The 25754-nt window shown below is 34.8% G+C and overlaps 1 protein-coding gene across 4 annotated transcripts in view; it reads left to right on the plus strand.

Annotated features, from left to right (window-relative positions):
• LRP1B (LDL receptor related protein 1B) overlaps positions 1-25754 on the plus strand; it is a 1884038-nt gene that overhangs the window by 884072 nt on the left and 974212 nt on the right. For all 4 annotated transcript variants that reach the window (XM_003921997.4, XM_074399735.1, XM_074399736.1 and 1 more), the window contains exon 6: positions 14657-14914. In XM_003921997.4, coding sequence (XP_003922046.1) covers positions 14657-14914 — 258 coding nt within the window. The remainder of the gene's footprint in view (positions 1-14656; positions 14915-25754) is intronic.

Here is a 25754-nt window from a genome sequence, read left to right on the forward strand (position 1 = left end):
CAGGTTCATCTTAAGGCTTTGCCTTTCCTTCTTTCAGTTGCCTGGCTGCTGAGATCGGCCCCTCTTTTCTCTCCTTTTGTTACAATTCTACCCTACTGGACTCCAGAACCTAACTTTCCCTCCAAGACAAGCCAGAGTTCCAGGGCTCTCAGCAGCTGGGTGGTGTGGAAAGCAAGGGAAGGTCAGAATGGCCTGGCCCCAAACAATGGATATGTGGAAAAGATCTCTGGGCTTTAGAAAGAAGGAATACTATAAAAATATCAAGCCAACGTGATGCAATGAGAAGCTAGAACTGGACCCAAGAAGACAATTCTGCAAAGACAGCACAAGATGATAGATGAATAAAAAGTTACTGAGAAATAGCCCTTTATGTGAAGGCAGAAAGAGGCAACATTAACCAGCCAGGAAGCTGCTTCTAAAGGTGCTGAACTAGTCCAGCATAGTTCAATTATCATAGTCTCTTCCCAACTATTCACCCCAAAGCTTGCCAATGGGGTCTTATTTTCAAGACATTAGATAGTAATTAGGTAAATTAATCTAAGTTAATTGATTATTCCTCCTTTGTAATATAATACCTGCACCCAAGTAAAATTCATAAGCCTTAAGAGCATCTTTAAGAAATAACTGTATTGAAGGGAGGAGATTTTAGACACTACAGCAGATGGGGGAAGAGATTAATGTTAGGCAGGAGGCCTTTTCATTTCTATTAATTCATGTAATGCAGACAAATTTTCTCCTTTCTACACTTAGTAAGATTGACTCTGATGAAATACAGAATAAATTGTTTAAGAATTGCAAGGACCTTCAAAGGTAATCTAGTAGAATTTAACACTTGATACTATATATTTTTTTTATCTTCAAAAAAGTAATTTCTAAAAGAAAAGTTTGAAACATACTTTTAAAAGTAAATTTAACTTAAATATGCGTAATTGAATAGTTTTATATAGGAGACATACAACACTATACATTTTATGAGAGAGCATTTATTACTTTGTCCACACATTAAAAGCTAGTAATTAATGCTTATTTATTTATTTATTATTTATTTATTTATTTTCTTTAAGAAATATAGTCTAACTCTGTTGCTGAGGCTAGAGTACAGTGACATGATCATGGCAGCCTCGAACTTCTGGGCTTAAGCCATTTTCCCACCTAAGCCTTTAAGTAGCTGAGACTACAGGCACAAACCACCACACCCAGCTAATTTTTATATCTTTGTAAACAGGATCTCTCTATGTTGCCCAGGCTGGTCTTGAACACCTGGCCTCAAACAATCCTCCTGATGTGCCTTCCCCATGTGCTGAGATTACAGGTGTAAGCCACTACACCCACACAAAAGCTAGTCATTTTTCTAATTAAATGTTAGGACTTGCCATGTGAATAAAAGAAAAAAAGTAAAAAATAACCATGCATAGGTACCCAGTAAAAATTCCTGCATATATATATATATATATATATATATATATATATATATATATCTTATTACATGTTAGGTTCTGGGGTATATGTGCAGAACATAAAGGCTTGTTGCATAAGTATATACATGGCAATGTGGTTTGCTGTCTCCATCCCCCTGTCACCTATATCTGGCATGTCTACCCATGTTATCCCTTCCCAACTCCCTACCCATCGCTGTTCCTCCCCTAGTCCCCCCCAACAGACCCCAGTGTGTGATGCTCTCCTCCCTGTGTCCATATATTCTCATTGTTCAACACCCACCTATGAGTGAGAACATGTAGTGTTTGATTTTCTGTTCTTGTGTAGGTTTGCTGAGAATGATGTTTCCAGATTCATCCATGTCCCAACAAATCACACAAACTCATTTTTTTTGGCTGTATAGTATTCCATGGTGTATATGCGCCACATTTTCCCTGTCCAGTCTATCCTTGATGGGCATTTGGGTTGGGTCCAGGTCTTTGCTATTGTAAACAGTGCTGCAATGAACATTCGAGTGCATGTGTCCTTATAGTAGAACTATTTATAATCCTTTGGATATACACCCAGTAATTGGATTGCTGGGTCAAATGGAATTTCTATTTCTAGGTCCTTGAGGAAGCCCCACCCTGTCTTTCACAATGGTTGAACTAATTTACACTCCCTCCAACAGTGTAAAAGTGTTTCTATTTCTCCACATCCTCTCCAGCACCTGTTGTCTCCAGATTTTTTAAGGATCGCCATTCTAACTGGCATGAGGTGGTATCTCAATGTGGTTTTGATTTGCATTTCTCTGATGACCAGTGATGATGAGCATTTTTTCATATGTTTGTTGGCCTCATTTATGTCTTCTTTGAAAAGTGTCTGTTCATGTGCTTCACCCACTTTTGAATGGGTTTGTTTGTTTTTTTTTCTTGTAAATCTGTTTCAGTTCTTTGTAGATTCTGGATATTAGCCCTTTGTCAGATGGGTAGATTGTACAATATTTTCCCATTCTATTGGTTCACTCTATGATTTTTTTTTCTGTACAGAAGCTCTGGAGTTTAATTAGATCCCATTTGTCTATTTTGGCTTTTGTTGACAATGCTTTTGGTGTTTTAGTCATGAAGTCCTTGCCTATGCCTATGTCCTGAATGGTTTTGCCTAGGTTTTCTTCTAAGGTTTTTATGGTGTTAGGTCTTATGTTTAGATCTTTAATCCATTTGTAGTTAATTTTAGTGTAAGGTGTCAGGAAGGGGTCCAGTTTATGCTTTCTGCATATGGCTAGCCAGTTTTCCCAACACTACTTATTTAACAGGTAATCCTTTCCCCATTGCTTGCTTTTGTCATATTTGTCAAAGATCAGATGGTTGTAGATGTGTGGCATTTCCTCCGAGGCCTCTGTTCTGTTCCATTGGTCTATATCTCCGTTTTGGTACCAGTGCAATGCTGTTTTGATTACTGTACCTTGTAGTATTGTTTGAAATCAGGTAGCATGATGCCTCCAGCTTTGTTCTTTTTGCTTAGGATTGTCTTGGCTATACGGGTTCTCTTTTGGTTCCATATAAAATTTAAGGTGGTTTTTTCCAGTTCTGTGAAGAGGATCATAGGTAGCTTGATAGGGATAGCATTGAATCTATAAATTACTTTGGGCAATATGGCCAGTTTCACAATATCGATTCTTCCTAATCATGAGCATGGAATGTTTATTCATCTGTTTGTTTCCTCTCTTATTTCCTTGATCAGTGGTTTGTAATTTTCCTTGAAGAGGTCCTTTACATCCTTTATTAGTCGTATTCCTAGGTATTTATTATCTTTGTAGCAATTGTGAATGGCAGTTCATTCTTGATTTGGCTCTCTTTAAGTCTGTTATTGGTGTATAGGAATGCTTGTGATTTGTGCACATTGATTTTGTATACTGAGACTTTGCTGAAGTTGCTTATCAGTTTACGGAGAGTTTGGGCTGAGATAATAGGGTCTTCTAAATATGCAATCATGTCATCTGCAAATAGAGACAATTTCACTCCCTCCTTTCCGAATTAAATACTCTTTTATTTCTTTTTCTTGCCTGATTGCACTGGCTAGAACTTCCAATATTATATTGAATAGGAGTAGTGAGAGAGGGCATCCTTGTCTAGTGCCAGATTTCAAAGGGAATGCTTCCAGATTTTGCCCATTCAGTATGATATTGGCTGTGGGTTTGTAGTGAATAGATTTTATTATTTTGAGATATGTTCCATTGATACCTGTTTAATGAATCCAGGGTGGAAAACACTCTTCAGGATATTATCCAGGAGAATTTCCCCAACTAGCAAGACAGGCTAACATTCAAGTCCAGGAAATACAGAGAACACCACAAAGATATTCCTAAAGAAGGGCATCCCTGAGACACATAATAATCAGATTCACCAGGGTTGAAATGAAGGAAAAAATGCTAAGAGCAGCCAGAGAGAAAGGTACCCACAAAGGGAAGCCCATCAGACTCACAGCGTATCTCGCAGCAGAAATCTTACAGGCCAGAAGGGAGTAGGGGCCAATATTCAACACCCTTAAAGAAAATAACTTTCAATATGGAATTTCATATCCAGCCAAACTAAGCTTCATAAGCGAAGGAGAAATAAAATCCTTTAAAAACAAGCAATTGCTGAGAGATATATTTTTGAGAATAGAGTTGTAATGACTTGTCAAATCTGAAAATAAAAACCTTTTTTAAATTTGACTTTCTTTCAATTAATTCACATTTATTTGATATAAAAATACGTATTGAATGCGAAACCTTAGTGTTAAAGCAGGCTCATGTAGAACGTGTATCAGTAAAAGTAACAGCAAATGGTGTTTAACTTATGAACAATTGGCAATTTTACTCCTAATAAATTCAGGCTCACTGGACTGTATTTCTCAGTGATCTAACTACTCACTAAAGGCAGGCACTTACCTGCCCTATCTTACAAATTCTCCTGAACCTCTAGGGCTCTACTGATTGCACTGAAGCATCAGTAAAATAAAGAATACTAATTTTATGATCATCACTATATAGCCAGTGCATCAGATTTTTGCCTCCCAGGAGAAAATTTTAAACTTATGTTAGTAGATGATAAATTTCCCCTAGAATCTTTAAGAGCCATAGGAAGTTATATTTGATTGTTTTTTCTTTCACTTTTTCTATTTAAGAATCATAGCAGATAAAACAGCAAATGATATGAAAACATTCCCTCCCGAGCACTGTCTAGAAATATTCTTCCTTTGATTATACAGGGACCATGATTCCTATTCTTACAAGTAAGAGTTTTATTGCCTCAATAGTCTTTTGTTTGTTTGTTTGTTTTCCCTAAATCAATGAACTGCAAATATAAGCTGTAACAGAATCCTGGGTTTTTTTTTTTTTGTTTTTTTTAAATAGGCTGTCTTCTCTCCCTGCTCCAATTACTCCATGACAAAGAGGTACCCTCTCTATCTACAGTCACACTGTACTGAATAAGCCTCTGTACTACAGAAATTCTAGTGCTTCCCAGCGGCATTTGGAACCCTGGACACGTAGCCTGGGCATTAAAATATTTCTCTATTTTATGGAGTATTTTTACTCTACATCTTTTCTAGAAATCACATTTCATGCCAGAATAGGGCAAGGATTTCTGATGGAATTGTCATTATCCAAATGATACAACACGTTGTTTTTTTTTTGTTGTTTGTTTGTTTTTTCTCTCCAAACACTGTTAATGAGTATGTCAGTGTAGGAGTACAAAATCTCCTCATAAATATCGTATGCTGGCTTTTTGGTTTTTCCTGGGGGATATCATCGTCACAGTCTAGTACCTTTCTTGACAATTCTGATGTTTTTTCCAGAAACAAAGTTGTAAGATTGATAGCAGAGATATAGCCATGTGTTATTATTATTATTATTATACTCTAAGTTCCGGGATAGATTTTATATACATATGTAAAAAGCGTGCAGGTTTTTTATATATGTATATACACACCATGGTGGTTTGATACACAGAAACCCATTACATACATTAGGTATTTCTCCTAATGCTGTTCCTTCCCTAGCCCCCAGCCCCTGACAGGCCCCGTTGTGTGATGTTCCCCTCCCTGTGTCCATAAGTTCTTATTGTTCAACTCCCTTTATGTGTCATGAAACCTTTCATTTACCCTTAGTCTAAGAAAATATCAGACATGGAAAGAAAAAGCATGTCTTCCATTTTCTTCATAATGTATTTTTATTGTAATCAAGCAAGAACTTCTGTGTGTGAGTATAAAAAACTACATGGTTATATTTATGGGCTCTAGGTGTGACAGTCAATAAACTTTGCTTTTATAAATGGCACAACAGATAGGCAGAAATTTCTATCATGCTTTTTATAATTTTTTGTAGACTACCTGTCAAATTATTGATTAAACTCTCAATTTAGAATGTGAGAGAAATTATATCACCCTCTCCAATTAACTCTTTTTCTAGCTTAGAATTGGACCTTCTAATGAAAATAGAAAGAAATGATGAAGCACATTTAAATTTATAAAAATTACAAGTAGTTAAATAGATGAGGCAAGAATGTACATAGGTATATAACTTTTCTGTTGCTTTACTTGGGAAAAATATAAAAGTGTATCATTATTGAAATCCTCACGGGGGAAAAAAACTCAAAATCTGAGTAGACAGAATAATTCTGACAGTTTTATGAGAAAAAATTGATTTTTTCAGAGTCTTCAAGGCATCCTCTGTATCAATTCCAATCCGCAGGGATTGAAAAAAGTCTGGGGTAATAAAAGCAGTTAGAGTGCTCCTTGGGCACTCCTGTCCCTGGAGAACATAATTGCTTTTGACAGAGATAACTAATATTCTGCGTATTTCCCCTAATCATGCTGCCCATGGTCATTTTAGTCGTGAGAAGAGAAAACCTGTTGCATTGATTTCATTTTTAAATGTATATATTTGTTTTAGAACTCACACAACCTCTGTCTATGCCTCCCATGAAAGATAATCCCGACCAAATTATTCCATTATATCTTAGTACCTTTTGGATGTTTAGAACATCAGGTTGTGAAGAACATAGCTGATAAAGTAGCTAGAAGTTTGGTCATCATGATTGAATACTTAGAGTACTTACTATGTCTTTATAATAGGAAAGTAGAAATTTGTGATCTTACATATAAAATTTATATTTAAATCTTTGTCAGACAACAGCAAAATATATTAAATGCCCTTTACTTTTTCCTACCATTAGGTGATGAGTTTCATACGTCTACCTCCCTACTTCTTATTGTAAGGTGATGATATTATTTCATATTTCCCTGAGAAAATAGAAGCAAGTAAAAGAGAATTTTCTCACCCAAACTCCATTATGTGTACTAGTCTATTTGAATCTAGAACTAATCACTCCATCTTCCTTTTGTTTGAATTAGAAAACAAACTGACTTTTCTCCTGAAAGAAAGGCCAATCCTGCAAATGTACACCAATCCTATCTTCTCTTTCATGTTCAAGAATTAGACTCAAATAATTGTCTTCTTTATTCCTCGAATCACTGATACTTTTTTTTCTCTTAGGTCATTCCCACCAGCATACGAGCATGTTATGAAGATGATCCAAAAACAACTTTCTTTAAACCTGTACTCCTGTCCAGCTACTTCTCCATTTTTCTTTTCCTTGCATAGAAAAACTTACGGAGTGTTGTTTCTTTTCCAGTTTCCTTTGCTGAGCTCTTGAATCCGCTTAATTGAATCTTACATTATTCATATTACTCACACCTATTGCCAAGGTCTTCAGCGACCTCCAGTTGCCTACTAGCCACCTATTGCTCTTAAGCACACTGCTGATCGTTGTCTCCTTAAAGACTTTACCTCTTAAAGCAGCACAATCCTGAAATTCTTCTCTTACTGGGCATTTTTTTTTTCCTCAGTTTATTTTGCTTTATTATCTTCCTTTTACCCATATTTTTTGACATGATTCAGCATTGAGTCCTTTAGACATGTTTTTATTGGTTTCCTAGGACCTTTCATCCTGTATCATAGCTTTAAAAAATACCCTCTGTCATGGTTTTAAAATATCGAGACTGAGACTTCCCAGTTTTTATCACCAGTCATGATGACTCTGTTGAACTTCAGATTCACAGATCCAATTATATATTTCATATCTCCATCTGGATATTTAACAGAAATATCAAACTGTGAACTTTCAATTCTCTCTCCTAATAATGCTGTTTCTTCAGTTTTCTGTCTTGATAAGGTTTCCAACATTGACCGGATTGTTTAATCCAAAACATTGGATTCGTACTTCACTACATTCCTTTTCTGAAACCCTTTATTTCTAACTTGTAAATACATTCTGAATTAGATTACCCTCTCTAAAGATCAGACCTCGTCTGATCTTTATATAATTGCTTTACCTCTATACTTTACACAATTTCATAGAATTTATCACTGTCAAACAATATTAGTGTTTGTTTACTTGCTTATTGTATTTTTTCATGCACTAAAATGTAAGCTCTATAAAAGCAAACTAAAAAGAGATTTTGTTAGTTTGTTCACTGTTGTATTTCTAGCATCTAGACCCTGGCAGAAGTTAGTCAGGCTCAATAAATATTTGTTGAATGGATAATAAATATTCAAATACTGAGGCAGTATTTCCTTTTTAAGAGCCATATTAAATGTGGCTCTTTGAAGGACCCATGTCTTCAAACTGAAATTACTTTATAAATAGGAGTTACTTAGAAGCAATGTTCAAATGAGTCAATACCCATTATATTTTAAACTCAAAGTACTAATCTGTAACGTTGAAGAATATGTCTGAGTGGAGAAAATAATTTTCTATAGATAAAATATTTTTCATTGGCTACAATTAGAAAGGTGACTGGGAGATTTTTAAATAGCCATTGGCCACTTCTCAGTAATTAATGTAAACTGATCATCAGGGGACTATCTGCTAATGCTAATATCCATGTAATAGTCTAAAATTTGAATGACATATTCTGAAATTTTGAGATTTTCTTAAAAACCTTCGATGGTTATAAATTAAATTAATTTCATGTTTCCCTATTAAAATAAAAATGCACTTTATTTCGTTGTACTTATTAAAATACATTATTTTACAATTTATTAATTCAGTAAAGTATCCTTAAAAAACATTGAGGAGTTCATATTCAAACAGTCCTCCATGTTTCATTCATTTATTAAACACTTGCCATGCACCTAGTAAGGCTTTTAGATAATAGAGGAAATAAATAATTCTTTGGTCTCATTAGATCAGCTCTCTGCAAAATAGGGAAACGGTGAGAGCTGCCAATTTGCAAAATGAAAAGATATGTTTTTGCTGGGAAGGGCATGATATTCTTGTCTTTTGTTGTTCTTATACAATGAGTCTTCTTCCAGAAAAACAGTACATCGTATTGCTTCTCAATGACTGCATTTCAAGTTGAAATATTCTCTAAATGAAGGTACTAGCATTTCACTAGTAAAGTCTACATAGCAAAGTGACTAAATTGTTTTAAGGCTTATGGTTAATTCAGGTTTATCAGTGGTTTACCTGAGGGAGTTTATACGATGCCAAAGACAAGATTAAAAAGCACGGGTTGGGCACAGCAGCTCATGCCTATAGTCCTGGCACTTTGGGAGGCCAGGGAAGAGGGATTGCTTGAGATCAGGAGTTTGAGACCAGCCTGGGAAACATAGTGAGACCCTGTCTCCATATAAAAATTAAAATTAAAAAAAAAAAACTAGAAAACAAAACAAAACAAAAAACATAGCTTTTGCCATTGGACTAATGTGCCAACACTGAACTCATCATCTTCTCTAAAAACTGATTATTTTCTTCCCTTACTGTTTCTTTTAGTGATATCCTTTCTCCCCATCACCCACATCTAAAATTTCCAAATAATTCTTGACTACATCTTGCTCATTATCCACAATACAAGAATAACTGCAATTTGGAATTTCTGCTTTATGGCACCAACTCATTTCTACTTAAGATCTCAACACCTCCTGCTTTAGTTTCTTATGACCTTTTTTTATGAGAAATTAAAACGTCTTTTCTGTGTTAAGTAATTCAGATATCTGATACCTATGTCCACAAGTTTTTCATAATTTTGTGTTGCTTTCTTTATAAATAAAAATGAAATTAATGTCATTATTTATGTGGCATATAGAATCTAGTTTGGGGAACCTAACTAGTTTTGCCTAGGGAAATCGTTGAGAATTCTCTGGGGCTTACATTTTTCCTAATGACTTCTGCTTCCAGTAGGAATGTTGCCATATATGGCCGTTCTTTATTTCTGCACTGCATGAATCTAAACAGGAACAAAGATATCTTTTCCAGCTTGTAACTCCTTTCCAACTTCACTCTAGATTTCAAGGCAGTGTGTAAGCAAGATGTTTACATTTTACCTTAATGTACACATGAATTATACTTCTTACATGAATTATACTCTACCACTTAAAAAGTAAAATTATACTCTACCATTTAAAAAATTAAAGCAAGAACATTTAAAAATAATACAACAGATTATCATTAACTATAGTTACCATGCTGGAAAACAAATCTATATAACTAACTCCTACTAACTGTAATTTTTCATACTTTGTCTAACCTGATCCCCTACATGCCTTAGCTTCTGGTAACAAACCTTTTACCCTCTATTTCAATGAGATCATCGTTTTTAGATTCTACATGAATGAGATATCTGATAGTTGTCTTTCTCTGACTGGCTTATTTCACTTAACATAATGCTTAGAGAAGGGATGTTTAATATTCCCATCCCAAAAATGATATCTATGTGAGGTAATATATTTGTCAATTACCTAGATTTAACTATTCCACAATATGTATACTTCCAAACATCATGTTCTACATTATAAAAACATACAAATTTGTCAATTTAAATAAATTTAAATAAATAACCCCCCTACCATGAAAGCAAAAACAGACAATTTGGAAAGTTGAGTGGGAAATTTATACTTCCGACTGTATTCTACTTATCCTTCTCAGTATAATTTACCCACCCACATAATATTTTACATATTCTTTCTGACTTGACCTTCTTTAAGCATAGTTTTGATCATTTTATACTATATTTCTAAAATTAACACTGGCTTCCCATTGCAGCCAAAATTAAAAATAAGTTCATCATGTTGTCATTCAATAGCATGTACAATTTGTCCTTGACCTATTTGTCAGCTACTCCAAAATTCTGTAAGTTTGAATTCAGTTATTTTCACTTAGTAGCTATATTATCTTAATATTATTAAGATTAATAACTCTTAAATGAGTTATTAATCTTAAAATATGTTTTATATTCACTGAATTAAAGATGTATTGTTCACATACAATAAACTAATAATTGTAAACCATGTATTACAGTGTCTGGCTCCTAAAATATGCTCAGAAAACATTAGCTATTATTAGTGTCATTATTAAATACCCCACCAACAATACATGTTGTACCCTGCAGAAAACTGAAAAACTGAGGTCAATATCTCCTCAACATATTCAAGTCTTTCACATATCTGTATTTTTGTCAAACCTGTTTCTTTTGCTTTCCTTTTATCCATCTCTGCTTACTGAATTCTTGTTCTTCCATTAAGGCAAGGCTGAGACCAAATACGATCACCATCAGAAAACTTTTGCCTCCACTAAACAGTCATATCTAACCATTCTTTGAAACTCAATGAGACTATACATCTTTTATGAAAGATATCATACCTGATTATAAAAATATAGTTCTTTGTAGATATCTTAGACTTTCTACTTGATTGTATCTTTCTTGAAAGCAAACTGTCTTACTGATCTCTTTCAGATCCCAGCTGAATGATGAAATCTATAAATACTAAATAAATAAATAAATAAAAATGTTTACCAAAGAATACTTCAGCATAAATACATTGTGATGATAAAAATAGTGCTGAGATAAATTGTAGCATGCTTGTAGCAATATGTATTTTCTTGTTCCGTCCAATACAATCTTTAATGCATTTTCATTGTCCACATTTGACTTACATCTTATTTTATAATAAAATGTGATAGGATAGTTTCTTCTGATGTATGACAATATGTCATTATTCTTAATATTATTCATTTTGGTAAAAATATTCTTTCATTAAAAATAGTTAAGGAATGAAAACAGGGAGAAATCAATTCAGCCATTATGTTTTGACAAAAAAAGAACAACATTTCAGTGCTATATCTTTTTTCACTTATATGATATTGGTCCACATTTTCAGTTTGGTTTGATTGACTTTGATCTATAATTTATTATATATTTGAATACTGTAATACTGTCTCTCATTTTTATTTTTGCCCGTGCTTCTGTATCTCTTTTTTAACCTACATAAATTTCTCCTAATATTATATATCTAGCTTTTTCTGTTCTTTGTATAATTCTAGACGTTTTTAAAAATTAGCTTTTTTACAGATTGCCTGCATTTGTTTCATGTATTAGTAGTTCACTTCTTACATAGGTTTGAATGATTTTGATTAGAAGTTCTCAGCCTTCTCATTTCTAACTGCATGCCCATTTTCCTTATTTTTATATCATTTATATAATTTGTATATGATAAAAAAGAGTAACACTGATAAAAAATTCTGTTTCAATCTTTGAAGTTCATTATTGGCTCAAAACCAATTTTTTTTCTGTTGTATAGATGGCAACTTTCTGTTTTCTCACAATATTAGTCTGACTCTCCATTTTATATACTTTATATGCAAGTCATTATTCAACCTTTTATGCAGTTAAAACTGTTATTTTTTCATCTTTGACTTCAGAAATATAGATGTGCACATACTGCGAACTTCATTCAGTGGATATAATTGCCTACAAATCAAGGAACACTAGAACATAGCGTAACGATGATATGTACTTATATATACGTTTACTGTACACATATGTTTGTTAGTTACATAGTTATTTGTAAGTATCTGAATTTATTACTTGAATCACTTAAAAGGACACTAACCAAATTAATATTCTTATAATTGAGTAGAAGAACTGGAGGTTTAAATGAAACCTTAAAAATGACAAGTTTTTACACACACTGGAAACATTTAGCAAAAAAAAAAATACGTCAAAATCATATTATTGTAAGTAAATAAATCCACTTTTTGTATATTTTTGACTGTGAGAGGATAAGGACATGCTTGCAAGGAAATAGTTGTAGTGGCTTGGAATTTAAATAGGTATTTTTATGAATCTGGTCAAATAAGCATTTCCATGTTTCCAAATTTCTTTTCAATTCACAATTTTAGAATCAGTCTTCAAAGGTTGTGACAATAATGAATACAACATACATTATTGGAAACATCAAAGGATTTTTGATCATACACAGCACAAATAACAGTTCTCCATCACAGGAGCGAGAAAATGTTTTTAAGTCTGTCCATATACAAGAAGTGGTGAGGAGTATAAGGACAATTTTTCTCCTCTATTATGAATCAGTTGACAGCCTGCTGTAGGTGTTTATCCAACCAAAGTCTTGGTTCTGCAAGTTAAAATGTCAGCTGAGTGCTTGCTTGTGTTCCAGTATCTTCTATGTACAAGGTTAATGTTTATTACCTTTCACTGAGTGTTGATGCAGGTATCCCTTTGACTGAAGTCATCTAATTGGCTAAGGATGACAACCAATAAGAGCATCACATTTATTCTGGTGTTTTATCTTTACTACCTAAGCTAATGGTGCTCTTCAACTGGCAGGTGAAAACATGAGGTCACAATGCACAACAGAAATTAGATGCAGTGCAGGTAGGTATAGATTACATTCCTTGCCAGGGCTATGCCAATTTTCATCTTGAAATACACTAAAAGAAAAACAAATAATCAGGAAAAATAAAATCTACTACATTTGGTAAATAAGAAAGAAATAGAACTATGAAGGTATATAGAAAGTGTAGGGGCTTAAAATTTTTAGAAGATAAAATGTTAAGAGACTTCTTGCCAGTAAGATGACATTTGCAAAATAATCTAAAAGGTGAGCAAGTAAGCCATTCTGGTAATTGAGAAATAATGATTCCAGGAAGAGGGAAGCCCCTCTGAAGTGGCAGCTTGCCTGGCTTGTTAAAGGAACAGTAAGAAGTGCAATGTGTCTGGAGTGAGATGACCAAGACTAAGAGTAGTAAGGAGATAAAGGAAATGAGGTTAAGGAGGTAATGAATACACAGATTAGGTAGAGTTTTATAGATCATTATAAGGGCTTTGAATTTTGCTCTGATTGCAATAGGAGCCCATTGAGGGATTGAGTGAAGAACTGACTTTATCTGCTTTAGCATTTTAATGGTATAACTCTGGCTATTGTGATGAGGAGGTCATAGATGGAAAAAGGGAAACAAAGCAGAACAATTTGAAATAATCTAGGTAAGAGTTGATGGAAGGACAGTAGCAGTAGTTACTGAGAAGTGGTAAGATGTCTGAAGGGATTTATTGATGCATCAGATGCAGAGGAAATAAATAGTTCCATATATTTCCTATTTCTTAATTAGCAGGAAAGCTACTATTAATATGATTGTATAGCTAAACTCTACCAACACTAATTTTCTATCAGATTTTACTGTCACCTGTAAATATGCTATTGAAAGTCTGGGAAATTCATCTATGTTCGTCAAAAACTCAGAGTCCTAATACCAGCAAAGCTGCATTGTTCAAAAAAGTAGTATTGAAGTTCATTTTACACCTAGAACCTTCTTTTCCTGAGTAAAGAAAATGGATGTGAAAGGAACTGGCTCAGTAAACACAATCTAGTCACTAAAAGAATGTGTGATTGTTTGGCTGTTGGGGTTGGTCAAGGAGCCATTAAAGCCAAAGTCACAGGTGGACTCTTTGTATAAGCTTATGAGCTTTGCATTTTCTGCTTCAGAGAATCTGTTTCCGATCTCATACATTCAACAACAGCAACAAATTATCTTGCTCATAAGGGTAACCAGCAAAACTGTATGGAGAGGTCAGTTTAAATCCATCGTCATTTCAAGAAAAACAATTCACAGCTCTTCCTTTACTTGCTATCAATAAAAGTAAATGGCATGTCCTCACATTTAGACAACACATTATGACTAAGAAAATAAGGAGATCAAATGCTCTGCAGAATATTTTCTTTCAGAGAAGTGTACTAAAATAGTGAAGTATACAGATAACTTATTAAAAATTGTTTTTACAAGAAAATTTCTATTTTAAGTATTAAAAGTGTAGAAAATAGCTTTCAATGGCTAATGCAAAACTATAAAATAATCCTGACTCTTACTGAATTTACTTATCTTTTTCTCTTTTATTCCAGAACCTGCAGATAGGCCACCTATACTATTAATCTCAAATTTTGAAACAATTGAAGTATTCTATCTTAATGGAAGTAAAATAGCAACCTTAAGCTCAGTCAATGGAAATGAAATTCATACTCTGGATTTTATTTATAATGAAGATATGATTTGTTGGATTGAATCAAGAGAGTCTTCAAATCAACTCAAATGTATCCAGATAACAAAAGCAGGAGGATTATCAGATGAATGGACAATCAATATTCTTCAATCTTTCCACAGTAAGTGTTTCAATTCAATATTATATGCCACCCTTTACTGATTTCATTTACAGACCAGTAGGCTGGATTCTCAAATTTCTAGCGTAGTTCATATACAAACACACATAAGTTTCTCTATTTAGGAAAGTAGTAGGAAATTGCAGAGTTAACTGTAATTCTTTCTTTAAGGCTTTTTACGGTGTCACCTAACTGGAAATTGTGATTTTTTTTTTTTCCACTAAGTGGTAATTCACAATGTGATAGTGAAGGTGGGATTTTTAAAAAAGGGACTGAGTTGATAATTATAAGTTCATTGGCTGTAATTAAAAATAAATTATTAGGTTTATGTTAATTGGGACTAACTACCTGTGTTAACTTTCTTTAAAGCAAATCAATTTTTATATATCCTCTTCCAACAAAGTAACTTGTGGTTTGTGATTTACTTTGACTTTTCATGTCAGAAACTTGACGGACTACTAAATGCCCTTCTCTTCCTGCATTGTTACCATAAACTGAAATCTCATTCTCTCTCTCTCTCTCTCTCTCTCTCTCTCTCTCTCTCTCTCTCTCACACACACACACACACACACACACACACACAGACAGACACAGACACAGATGCACACATATTCTCTCTCTCCTATCTTTATGTATGCTTGGGAAAACCATAAGGATGAGAATTTTAACACATATCCATTTAATTTATGATTTACAGAAAGCACTTCTTACAAATTCGGCTCAGATAAAAGTCTGTAGATAAATGAAGAGAAGCCGGGCATGGTGGCACATGCCTGTAATCCCCGCACTTTGGGAGGCTGAGGTGGGTGGATCACCTGAGATCAGGAGTTTGAGACCAGCATGTCCAACATAGTGAAACCCCATCTCTGCTAAAAATACAAAATTAGTTGGGCATATTGGTGCATGCCTGTAATTCCAGCTACTTGAGAGGGTGAGGCAGGAGAATCACATGAATCCAGAAGGTGGAGTTTGCAGTGAGCTGAGATCATGACATTGCACTCTAACCTGGGCCACAAGAGCAAAACCTCATCTAAAAAACAAACAACAGCAAAAAAAGAAATGAAGAAAAATGTGTACAATCGAATTAAGCAGGAAAAAGTAAATACTGTGATAGAATAAATGTAATTTTCAAATGTAGAATATTTTATCTTGTTTACTAATTAAAGCTTTTCATACCCAATTAAATGGACTGGTTATTAATCCTTACATGAAGAAATAGTATTATATATTGTCTGATCATTGTATTAGATTAAATGAATCAATGGCGAATTGTGAAAAATAGGACATACAGGTATAATTGTATATATTTAGATGAACGAAGTGTTTAACAGATATTTTCTGACACTTTGAAGATCTTCTTAAGATATATGAAACAATTGATAAAGTTATTTATTGTGAACTTATTGTGAACTGGACCAAAAATTGTAATGAAAGCAGTGGATTTTTAAAGAATTCTATAGAGAAATGATCATTCATATTAAATGATAAATAACAAATTAAAGAGTGACACAAGGCAGATAACCCTTATTATGTAATTTATTACTTATGTGATTTATTACATAAGTAATAAATAAAGATTATCTGCTTTGTGATGTAAGTATTTCAGACATTGGTTTAGGCAGCAGCTGGAAACTGAACACAAGTCCCCAGTCCTTGCTATATTAGCCATTACCTCTACTAATCCAAATGTGTTTGTCCCCAGTAAATGGAATACTAAATAGTCAAACAGCTAAAATATTCACTAAGTTGCCTGGTAGAATTATTTTCTGAGCTTACTTAAGAACTTTTTGTCTATACTTAATATGCCCTAATAATAGTAGTCATCTCTTCTTTTATGTATGTTTTAAAAACAACTATTTTTTAAAATCTAAGGAAGGTCAAGCATTTGCATGTTGAATATTTGTAGAAAATAGGTATAATTTAGATTACATTTGATTTATCAAGCAATTCGGCAAACCAGAAAAAATATATCTTGTTGTTGTTGTTGTTGTTGTTGTTGTTGTTGTTGTTAGAGAATTCACTGAAAGGCCAAATAGAATATTCATTTTGAATAATAAAAATAAGTTCACTGGAAATATTTTAGAGTAAATAATTTGTGTGAAGTTAGGTTTAAGAACCCAATTATATAGTCATGTTACAAAAAATAAATAAATATGTGGAAGTAATTCAATGATGGGAGTGGTACAGGGGTGTGAGCATGGCTGGGCTCCTCTGTCATTGCTTATAAGCCAAGTATTTTATCAACACGTCACAGAAGAGCTGCCATTAAATATAATGGGCTCTGTGTTCATATGACAATATGTGAGGTGATAATGAAGCTTGAATATTCTTTGCATGAATAATTACATAAAATCTGTGTCACACCATATAAGCAAAAATAATGAACTGTTGGAAATCAGCTTGAATACCTGTCACTATATACTGTTCCGGAGATTCTCTTTAGTCCCTCCCACCCCCATTATATTTAGGTGCTTTTCTCTTAATTTACCTGAAGAGAACATGCTTTTTTGAGAAAATATAAACATTTTATTTTTCAAAGGATTACTGTGAGAAGAAAATCAATCATTGCTGGTCAAACTGACTTGCATTTAACACTTGCATAATAATATAGTAGTAATTATTTTATTGCAATATTTTTAAAAATTACACATCTCATCTCATTGGATACTCACTGCATCTCTGTAGAGTAAGCAGGAGAGATATGCCCTTCCTGTTTTATAATAGATGGTATTTTTACTCAGCGTTCAGATATATTAGGCAAAGCTGCATGGCTAACAAGAATGCGGAAGTCAGACATTTAAGCCCTGTTTTTTTCTTTTACGCTAGAAAAGCAAATCTACCTTAAAGTATATATTTTAACTTTATTGAATATGCTGAAAGACTGCAACAGGGAGATAGTATTCTTCTGTTTTTATAGGAAAATTGAGCTTCTGAGAAGTTAGATAATTGTACAGTATAATTAGGAAGGTTTGAGTTTGGGTCAGACTTTATAGTTCTTTCTAAATACCACACTGCCCCTAGGTCTCAACTTTTTCATTTTAGCAAAGCAAAAATGATGAGGTCTACAAATATTAGTAATGTTGGCTTACAAAGACAAGTCCTCTAAATGAGAGAGAGTTACCAGAATCTTAGAAGGAAGGTGGAAAATGTGGGTTGTAGAAGGTTATAGCATTTAAGAGACCCACTCAATGATTCTGCTGTGACCTCCTTAAAAGTCCTACATTTAACATTTTACATCATTCCTAAGCAATTTTGGGCAAGAATCAAGATGAATGATAATAATATGCTCAATAAATTGTATTAGTGAACCTTGAGAGAAATGATAGAAATTAAATTTCTCATTGAATTCTTTTTTTTTTTTTTGTAAAGATAAGTGATATTTATTATTTAGGATTTGAGCCTGAAAGTTGCAGACTTTGGAGATAATTTTGGAATTAAGTGTTTTCTAAGCAAAATTCATTTTTTTGTTTTGTTTTGTTTTTTAAGTATTCACACAAAGCACATTTGTAGCAGCTGATTGTTTTCCAAAATTTTTCTTGGACAGTACTGTGGTAGGGACACAGATACCCAAAATAACAAAAATTATGGGATTTACAAAAGTAGTGAATTCCATCTGTTTCATCAGGACAAAGTGCATAGAGACTACTGAGATAAGAATATTTTGTGAGTTAACCTCTTATTAAGAAACATGATTCAGAACCATATTGCCATCTCCCAGCTGGACAGTAAACACTTTCATTCTGTTTTTATGGGTGAATTCTTCAATACTCTGAAAAATTCAATGATCACTTTTAAGACTCTAACATAGATTTAACCAGCTTTTCTTGAGCCACTAATGGGCTTAACTCCAAACCAGTAGAGTATACCAAACTAAAAATAAAATACGTGCTTATTCTTCACGGACTTAGCTTCTGAATTAACCCCGTTCACAGACTTTTATCTTTTTTGTTAGCTTGTTTTAATGTCAACCTTAAATCACCTTCTATTTGAACCTCCCAGGCGTCCCCAAACTATGGCCCGTGGGCTGCATGCGGCCTCCTGAGGCCATTTATCCAGGCCCCCGCAGCACTTCAGGAAGGGGCACCTCTTTCATTGGTGGTCAGTGAGAGGAGCACAGCATGTGGCTGCCCTCCAACAGTCTGAGGGACAGTGAACTGGACCCCTGTGTAAAAAGTTTGAGGACACCTGCTAGTCTAACCAGAGCTACTAAATTAAGTCTTTATTGGATAATTTTTTAATTCTGACAATTAAAAAAAACTTTTGTTTTTAATTTTATTTCAAGTTTTGGAATACACGTGCAGGATGTGTGGGTTTGTTAATAGGAAAATGTGTACCATGGTGGTTGGCTGCACCAATCAACCCATCATCTAACTACTAAGCTCAATATTCATTAACTATTTCTCCTGATGTTCTTCCTCCCCCACCCCACCTCCATGACAGTCCCCCAGTGTGAGTTGTTCAACTTCCTATGTCCATGTATTCTCATCATTCAGCTCCCACTTGAAAGTGATAACATGTGGTGTTTGGTTTTCTGTTCCAGTGTTGGTTTGCCGAGGATAATGGCTTCCAGCTCCATCCATGTCCCTGCAAAGGACATTATCTAGGTCCTTTTTATGGCTGCATAGTGTTCTATGGTATATATGTACTGTTTTCTTTATCCAGTCTATCACTGATGGGCATTTGGGTTGATTCCATGTCTTTGCTATTGTGACTAGTGCTGCAATGAACATATGCATGCATATGTTCATTGTTTAGTTATATAGGTTTATAGGTTCATAGGTTTAGTTATATAATGTCTTTAGAATGATTTGGGTATATACTCAGTAATGGGATTGCCAGGTCAAATGGTATTTCTGGTTCTAGGTCTTTGAAGACTAACTACTCTGTCTTTCATAACAGTTGAACTAATTTACATTCCCACTCATATGTAGAAACCTTCCTATCTCTTGGCAGCTTCGCCAGCATGTTGTTTTTTGACTTTTGATAATCACTGTTCTGACTGGCATGATATGGTATCTCATCACGGTTTTTATTTGCATTTCTCTAATTAGTGACCTGGAGTTTTTGCTTTTTTCCATATGTTTGTTTGCCATATAAATGTTATCTTTTGAGGTGTCTGTTCATGTCCTTTGTCCACTTTTTAATGGGATATGTGTGTGTGTGTGTGTGTGTGTGTGTGTATAAGTGCCTTGTAAATTATGGATATTGGACCTTTGTCAGATAGATAGATTGCAAAAATCTTCCATTCTGTAGGAGTTCTATTTACACTAATGATAGTTTCTTTTGCTGCGCAGAAGCTCTTTGGTTTAATTAGATCCTATGCCAATTTTTGTTTTTGTTGCAATTGTTCTCTGCGATTTAGTCATGAAATCTTTGCTGGTGCCTATGTCCTGAGTGGTACTGTCTCGATTTTCTTCTAGGGTTTTCATAGTTTTGAGTTTTACATTTAAATCTTTAATCCATCTTGAGTTAATTTTTGTATAAGATTTAAAGAAGGAATCCAGTTTCAGTTTTCTGCATATGGCTAGCCAGTTCTCCCAGCACCATTTATTAAATAGAGAATCCTTTCCCCATTGCTTGTTTCTATCAGGTTTGTCAATGATCAGATGGTTGGTTGTAGATGTGCAGTCTTATTTCTGAGTTTGCTGTTATGTTTCACTGGTCTGTGTCTGTTTTTGTACTGGTACCATGTACCAATTTGGTTACTGTACTCTTGTAGTGCAGTTTGAAGTCGGGTAGTATGATGTCTTCAACTTCCTTTTTTTTTTTTTTTTCTTTAGGATTGGTTTAGTTATATAAGGTTCTTTTTTTTAAATTCCATATGAATTTTAAAAGTTTTTTTTACTCTAATTCTGTGAAGAATGTCAATGGTAGTTTAATGGGAATAGCACGGAATCCATGAACTACTTTGGGCAGTATGGCTACTTTCATGATATTGATTCTTCCTATCCATGAGCAAAAAATGTTTTTCTATGTGTTTATATCCTTTCTTTATTTCTTTGATCAGTGGTTTGCAGTTCTCCTTGAAGATGTCCTTCACTTCCCTTGTTAGCTGTATTCCTATGTGTTTTTTTCTTTTTGTTGTAATTGTGAATGGGAGTTAATTCGTGATTTGTCTGTCTGCTTGCATATTATTGGTGTATAGGAATGCTAGTGATTTTTGCACATTGATTTTGTATCCTGAAAGTTTGCTGGAGTTGCTTATCAGCATTAGAAGCTTTTGGGCTGAGACGATGCGGTTTTCTAGAAATAGGATCATGGCATCTGCAAACAAAGACAATTGGACTTCCTCTCCTCCTGTTTGAATCCTCTTTACTTCTTTCTTTTGCCTCATTGTGCTGGCCAGAACTTCTAATACTATGTTGAATAGAAGTGGAGAGAGAGGGCATCCTTGTCTTGTGCCAGTTTTCAAGGGGAATGCTTCCATCTTTTGCCCATTTAGTATGACACTGGCTGTGGGTTTGTCATATATGGCTCTTATTATTTTGAGGTATGTTCCTTCAATATTTAGTTTATTGGGAGTTTTTAATGTGAAGGAATGTTGAATTTTATCCACGGCATCTTCTGCATCTATTGAATCAGTCATATTTTTTTTTGCCTTTAGTTCTGTTTATTTGTTGAAGTATGTTCATTGATTTGCATATGTTGAACCAGCGTTACATTCAAGGAATGAAGTCAACTTGACCCTGCTAGATAAGTTTGGGATGTGCTGATGGATTTGGTTTGCCAGTATTTTTACTGAGGATTTTTACATTGATGTTCATTGGGGTTATTGGCCTAAAGTTTTCTTTTTCTGTTATAGCTTTGTCAGATTTTGGTATCTAAATAATGTTGGCTTCATAAATGAGTAAGGGAGGGGTCTTTCCTTTTCAGTTGCTTGGAATAGTTTCAGAAAAAAATGACAGCAGCTCCTTTTAGCACCTCTGGTAGAATTCAGCTGTAAATCCGTTTGGTCTTGACAGTGTGGTTTTGTTTTTGTTTTTGTTTTTGTTTTTGTTTTTGGTTGGTAGGCTATTTATTATTGTCTCAATTTCAGAACTTATTATTCAGGGATTCAACTATTCAACTCTTTCTGTTTCTGTCTTGGGAAGGTGTATGTGTCCAGGAATTTATCCATGTCTTCTAGATTTTTTCTAGTTTATTTGTACAGAGGAGTTTATAGTATTCTCTGATGTTTGTTTATATTTCTGTAAGATCAGTGGTCATATCCCCTTTATCATTTTGTTTTGTGTCTATATGAATATTCTGTATTCTTCTTTATTAGTCTAGTTAGCTGTCTATATGTTTTATTGAGTTTTTCCCCCAAAGATTTTTCATGTCCATTTCCTTCAGATCAACTCTGATCTTGGTTATTTCTTGTCTTTTGATAGCTTTGGGATTGGTTTTCTCTTGGTTCTCTAGCTCCTCTAGTTGTGATGTTAGGATGTCAATTTGAGATCTTTCTAGTTTTTTGATGTGGGCACTTTGTGCTATAAATTTTCCTCTTAACACTGCTTTAGCTGCATTCCAGAGATTCTGGTATGTTGTCTCTTTGTGCTCACTGGTTTCAAATAACTTCTTGATTTTTGCCTTCATTTCATTATTTACCCAGGAATCATTCAGAGCAGGTTGTTCAATTTCTATGTAGCTCTGTGGTTTTCAGTGAGTTTTTTAATCTTGCATTTTAATTTGATTGTGCTGTGGGCTGAGAGACAGTTTGTAATGATTTCTGTTATTTTGCATTTGCTGAGGAGTGTTTTACTTCCAATTATATGATCAATTTTAGAGTAAGTGTCATGTGGCTCTGAGAAGAATGTATATTCTGTTGTTTTGAGTTGGGGAGTTCTGTAGGTATCGATCAAGTCCACTGGATCCAGAGCTGAGTTCAAGTCTTGAATATCTTTGTTAATTTTTTTATCTCTATGATATAATATTAACAGTGGGGTGTTAAAAATATCCCACTGTCATCATATGGCTGTCTAAGTCTCTTTGTAGATATCTAAGAACTTGTTTTATGAAACTGGGTGCTCCTGTATTGGATGCATATATATTTTGGATAGTTGTCTCTTTTTGTTGAATTGAACACTTTACCATTATCGAATACTTTTCTTTGTTTTTGTTTTATTTTGTTTTGTTTTTGATATTTGTTGGCTTAAAGTCTGTTTTGTCAGTAACTAGGATTGCAACCCTTGCTTTTTTCTGCTTTCCATTTGCTTGGTAAATTGTGATGTTCTCATGTTGTGTTTTTCAGCTCCTTCAGGTCATTTATGTTCCTTTGTAAACTGGTTATTCTGGTTAACAGCTCCTGTAATGTTTTATCATGGTTCTTAGCTTCTTTGCATTGGTTTGAGATATACTTCTTTAGCTCACTGGAGTTGGTTATTACATACCTTCTGAAGCCTAATTCTGTGAGGTCATTCATGTTGGCCTCAGCTTAGTTTAGTATCCTTGCTGGAGAGGTGTTGTGATCATGTAGAGGAGAAGAGGCAGTCTTTCATTTTGAGTTTTCAGTATCTTTGCATTGATTCTTTCCCATCTCGGTGGATTTTTCTACCTTCAATGTTTTGAGGCTGCTGAAGGGGTTTTTGTGGGGTCTTTTTGTTGATGTTATTATTGCTTTCTGTTTGTTTTACTTTTAGCAATCAGGCCCCTCTTCTGTATGGCTGCTGGGATTTACTGGGGGACCACTGCAGACCCAATTCACCTGGGTCCCTCCTGCACCTGGAGATATCATCCATGGAGGCTGCAGAACAGCAAAGATAGCTCCCTCTTCCTTCTTCTGGAGCTCCATCCCAGAGGGGCACTGAGCTGATACTAGCCAGAATGCTCGTGGTATGAGGTGTCTTGAGACCCTTTTTGGGAGGTTTCACCCAGTCAGGCTGCATGTGATCAGAAGCCTGTGTAATAAAGCAGTCTGGCTGTCCCTTGATTGAGGAGGTTTGGCTACACTGGGGAGAATCCCCCTCATCTGGACTGCCAGCAAGCAGGAAAGACTAGGTCCACAAACTCAAGACCACAGCCTTCCCTCCCCACAGGGTCTCCTTCCCAGAAATATCAGAGTTCTATCCATAAACCCTTGGCTAGAGTTAAAGCAATTCCTGCAGGGAGGCCCTGTCCAATGGGAAAGGATCTTGTCCTACCTAAAGAAGCAGTCTTGCCATGATCTGCCACAGCTCCTGTGCTTCGCTATGGGGAATTCTCCTCAGTTTAAACTGCCCAATCTCCCTAACACCAGCAGGGGAAAAAGACTGATGAGAGCCTCAGTGATGGTGGCTGCCTCTCCCCACTGGAACTCAGTAGCCCTAGGGAGTGTCCAGCCTGCTGCTGCTGTCCTCAACCCAATTGGATTGCACAGCTCTGAGTTTGGGACCCAAGGCCCTGGTGGGGTAGGCTTACAAGGGGATCTGCTGATCCACAGGATTCACAGATCTGAGGAAAGAATGTGGTTTCCTGGGCAGAGTAGTACACCTCCCTTGTCTGGGTGTGAGAGTTCCCCTTATCCTGTGTGGCACTTGAGTCTTTATACCATCCTGCTTTTCCTCACTCTGCATGGGTCACACCAACTGCCTAGTCAGACCCAGTGAGAGAACCTGGAAACCTCAGTTGATGGAACAGGATTCACTTATGGTTTTTGTTCTTCCTGGTCTGAGCTACTGGACCTGCTTCTAATCAGCCATCTTGGCTCCTCTCTCCTCTCTTTTTTATTTTAGACTGGGGGTATATGTGCAGATTTCTTATTTGGGTGTATTGTGTGATGCTAAAGTTTGGACATAGTACCCAATAGGTAGTTTTTCAACCTTATCCCCTTACCCCTTCCCTTCTTTTGGAGTTGCCAATATCTGCTGTTGCCGTACTTATGTCTTTGTGTACCCATTGTTCAGTTCCCACTTATAAGTGAGAATATGTGGCATTTGGTTTTCTGTTTGAGGTAACTGATTTAGGATAATGGCCTCCAGCTGCATACATGTTGCTGCTAAGGACATGATTTCAAACTTGTATGGCTGCATAATATTCTATTGTGTATACATACCATGTTTTTTTTTTAAATCCAATCCACAACTGATGGGCAGCTAGGTTGATTGTATGTCTTTGTGGTTGTGAATAATGATGCAATATATGTAAATATGCATGTGTCTTTTTGATGGAATGATTTGTTTTCCTTTGTGTATAAACCTAGTAATGGAATCACTGCGTTGAATAATAATTTTATCTTTAGTTCTTTGAGAAGTATCAAAACTGCTTTTCACAGTGGCTGAGCTAATTTACAATCCCACCAACAGTGTGTGAGTATTTCCTTTTCTTCTGAAATCTCACCAACATCTGTCATTTTGACTTTTTAATAGTAACTATTCTGATTGGTATGAGATAGTATCTCACTGTAGTTTTGAATTGCACTTCTCTGATAATTACTGATGTTGAGGGTTTTTTTTTTAATGTTTTCAGGCCACTTGTATATCTTCTTTTGAAATGTCTGTTCATGTCCTTTGTCCACTTTTTAATGGATTTTTTAAGTTCTTTAAAGATTTTGGATATTAGTCTTTTGTCAGATGCATAGTTCGAAAATATCTTCTCCCACTCTGCAAGTTGTCTGTTTCCTTTGTTTATAGTTTCTTTTGCTGGTCAAAAGCTCTTTAGTTTAATTAGGTTTAATTTGTTAATTTTTGTTTTCATTGCATTTGCTTTTGAGGACTTAATCATAAATTATTTGCCTAGGCCCATGTGCTGAGAGTATTTCCTATGTTTTCTTCTGGGATATTTAGTTTGAGGTCTTATGTTTAAGTTTTTAATCCATCTTGAGTTAATTTTTGTAAATGGTGAGAGGTAGAGGTCAAATTTAATTTTTTCATATATGGTTAGCTGGTTT

Source organism: Saimiri boliviensis, chromosome 5 (assembly GCF_048565385.1).
Source record: "Saimiri boliviensis isolate mSaiBol1 chromosome 5, mSaiBol1.pri, whole genome shotgun sequence".
NCBI lineage: Eukaryota > Metazoa > Chordata > Mammalia > Primates > Cebidae > Saimiri > Saimiri boliviensis.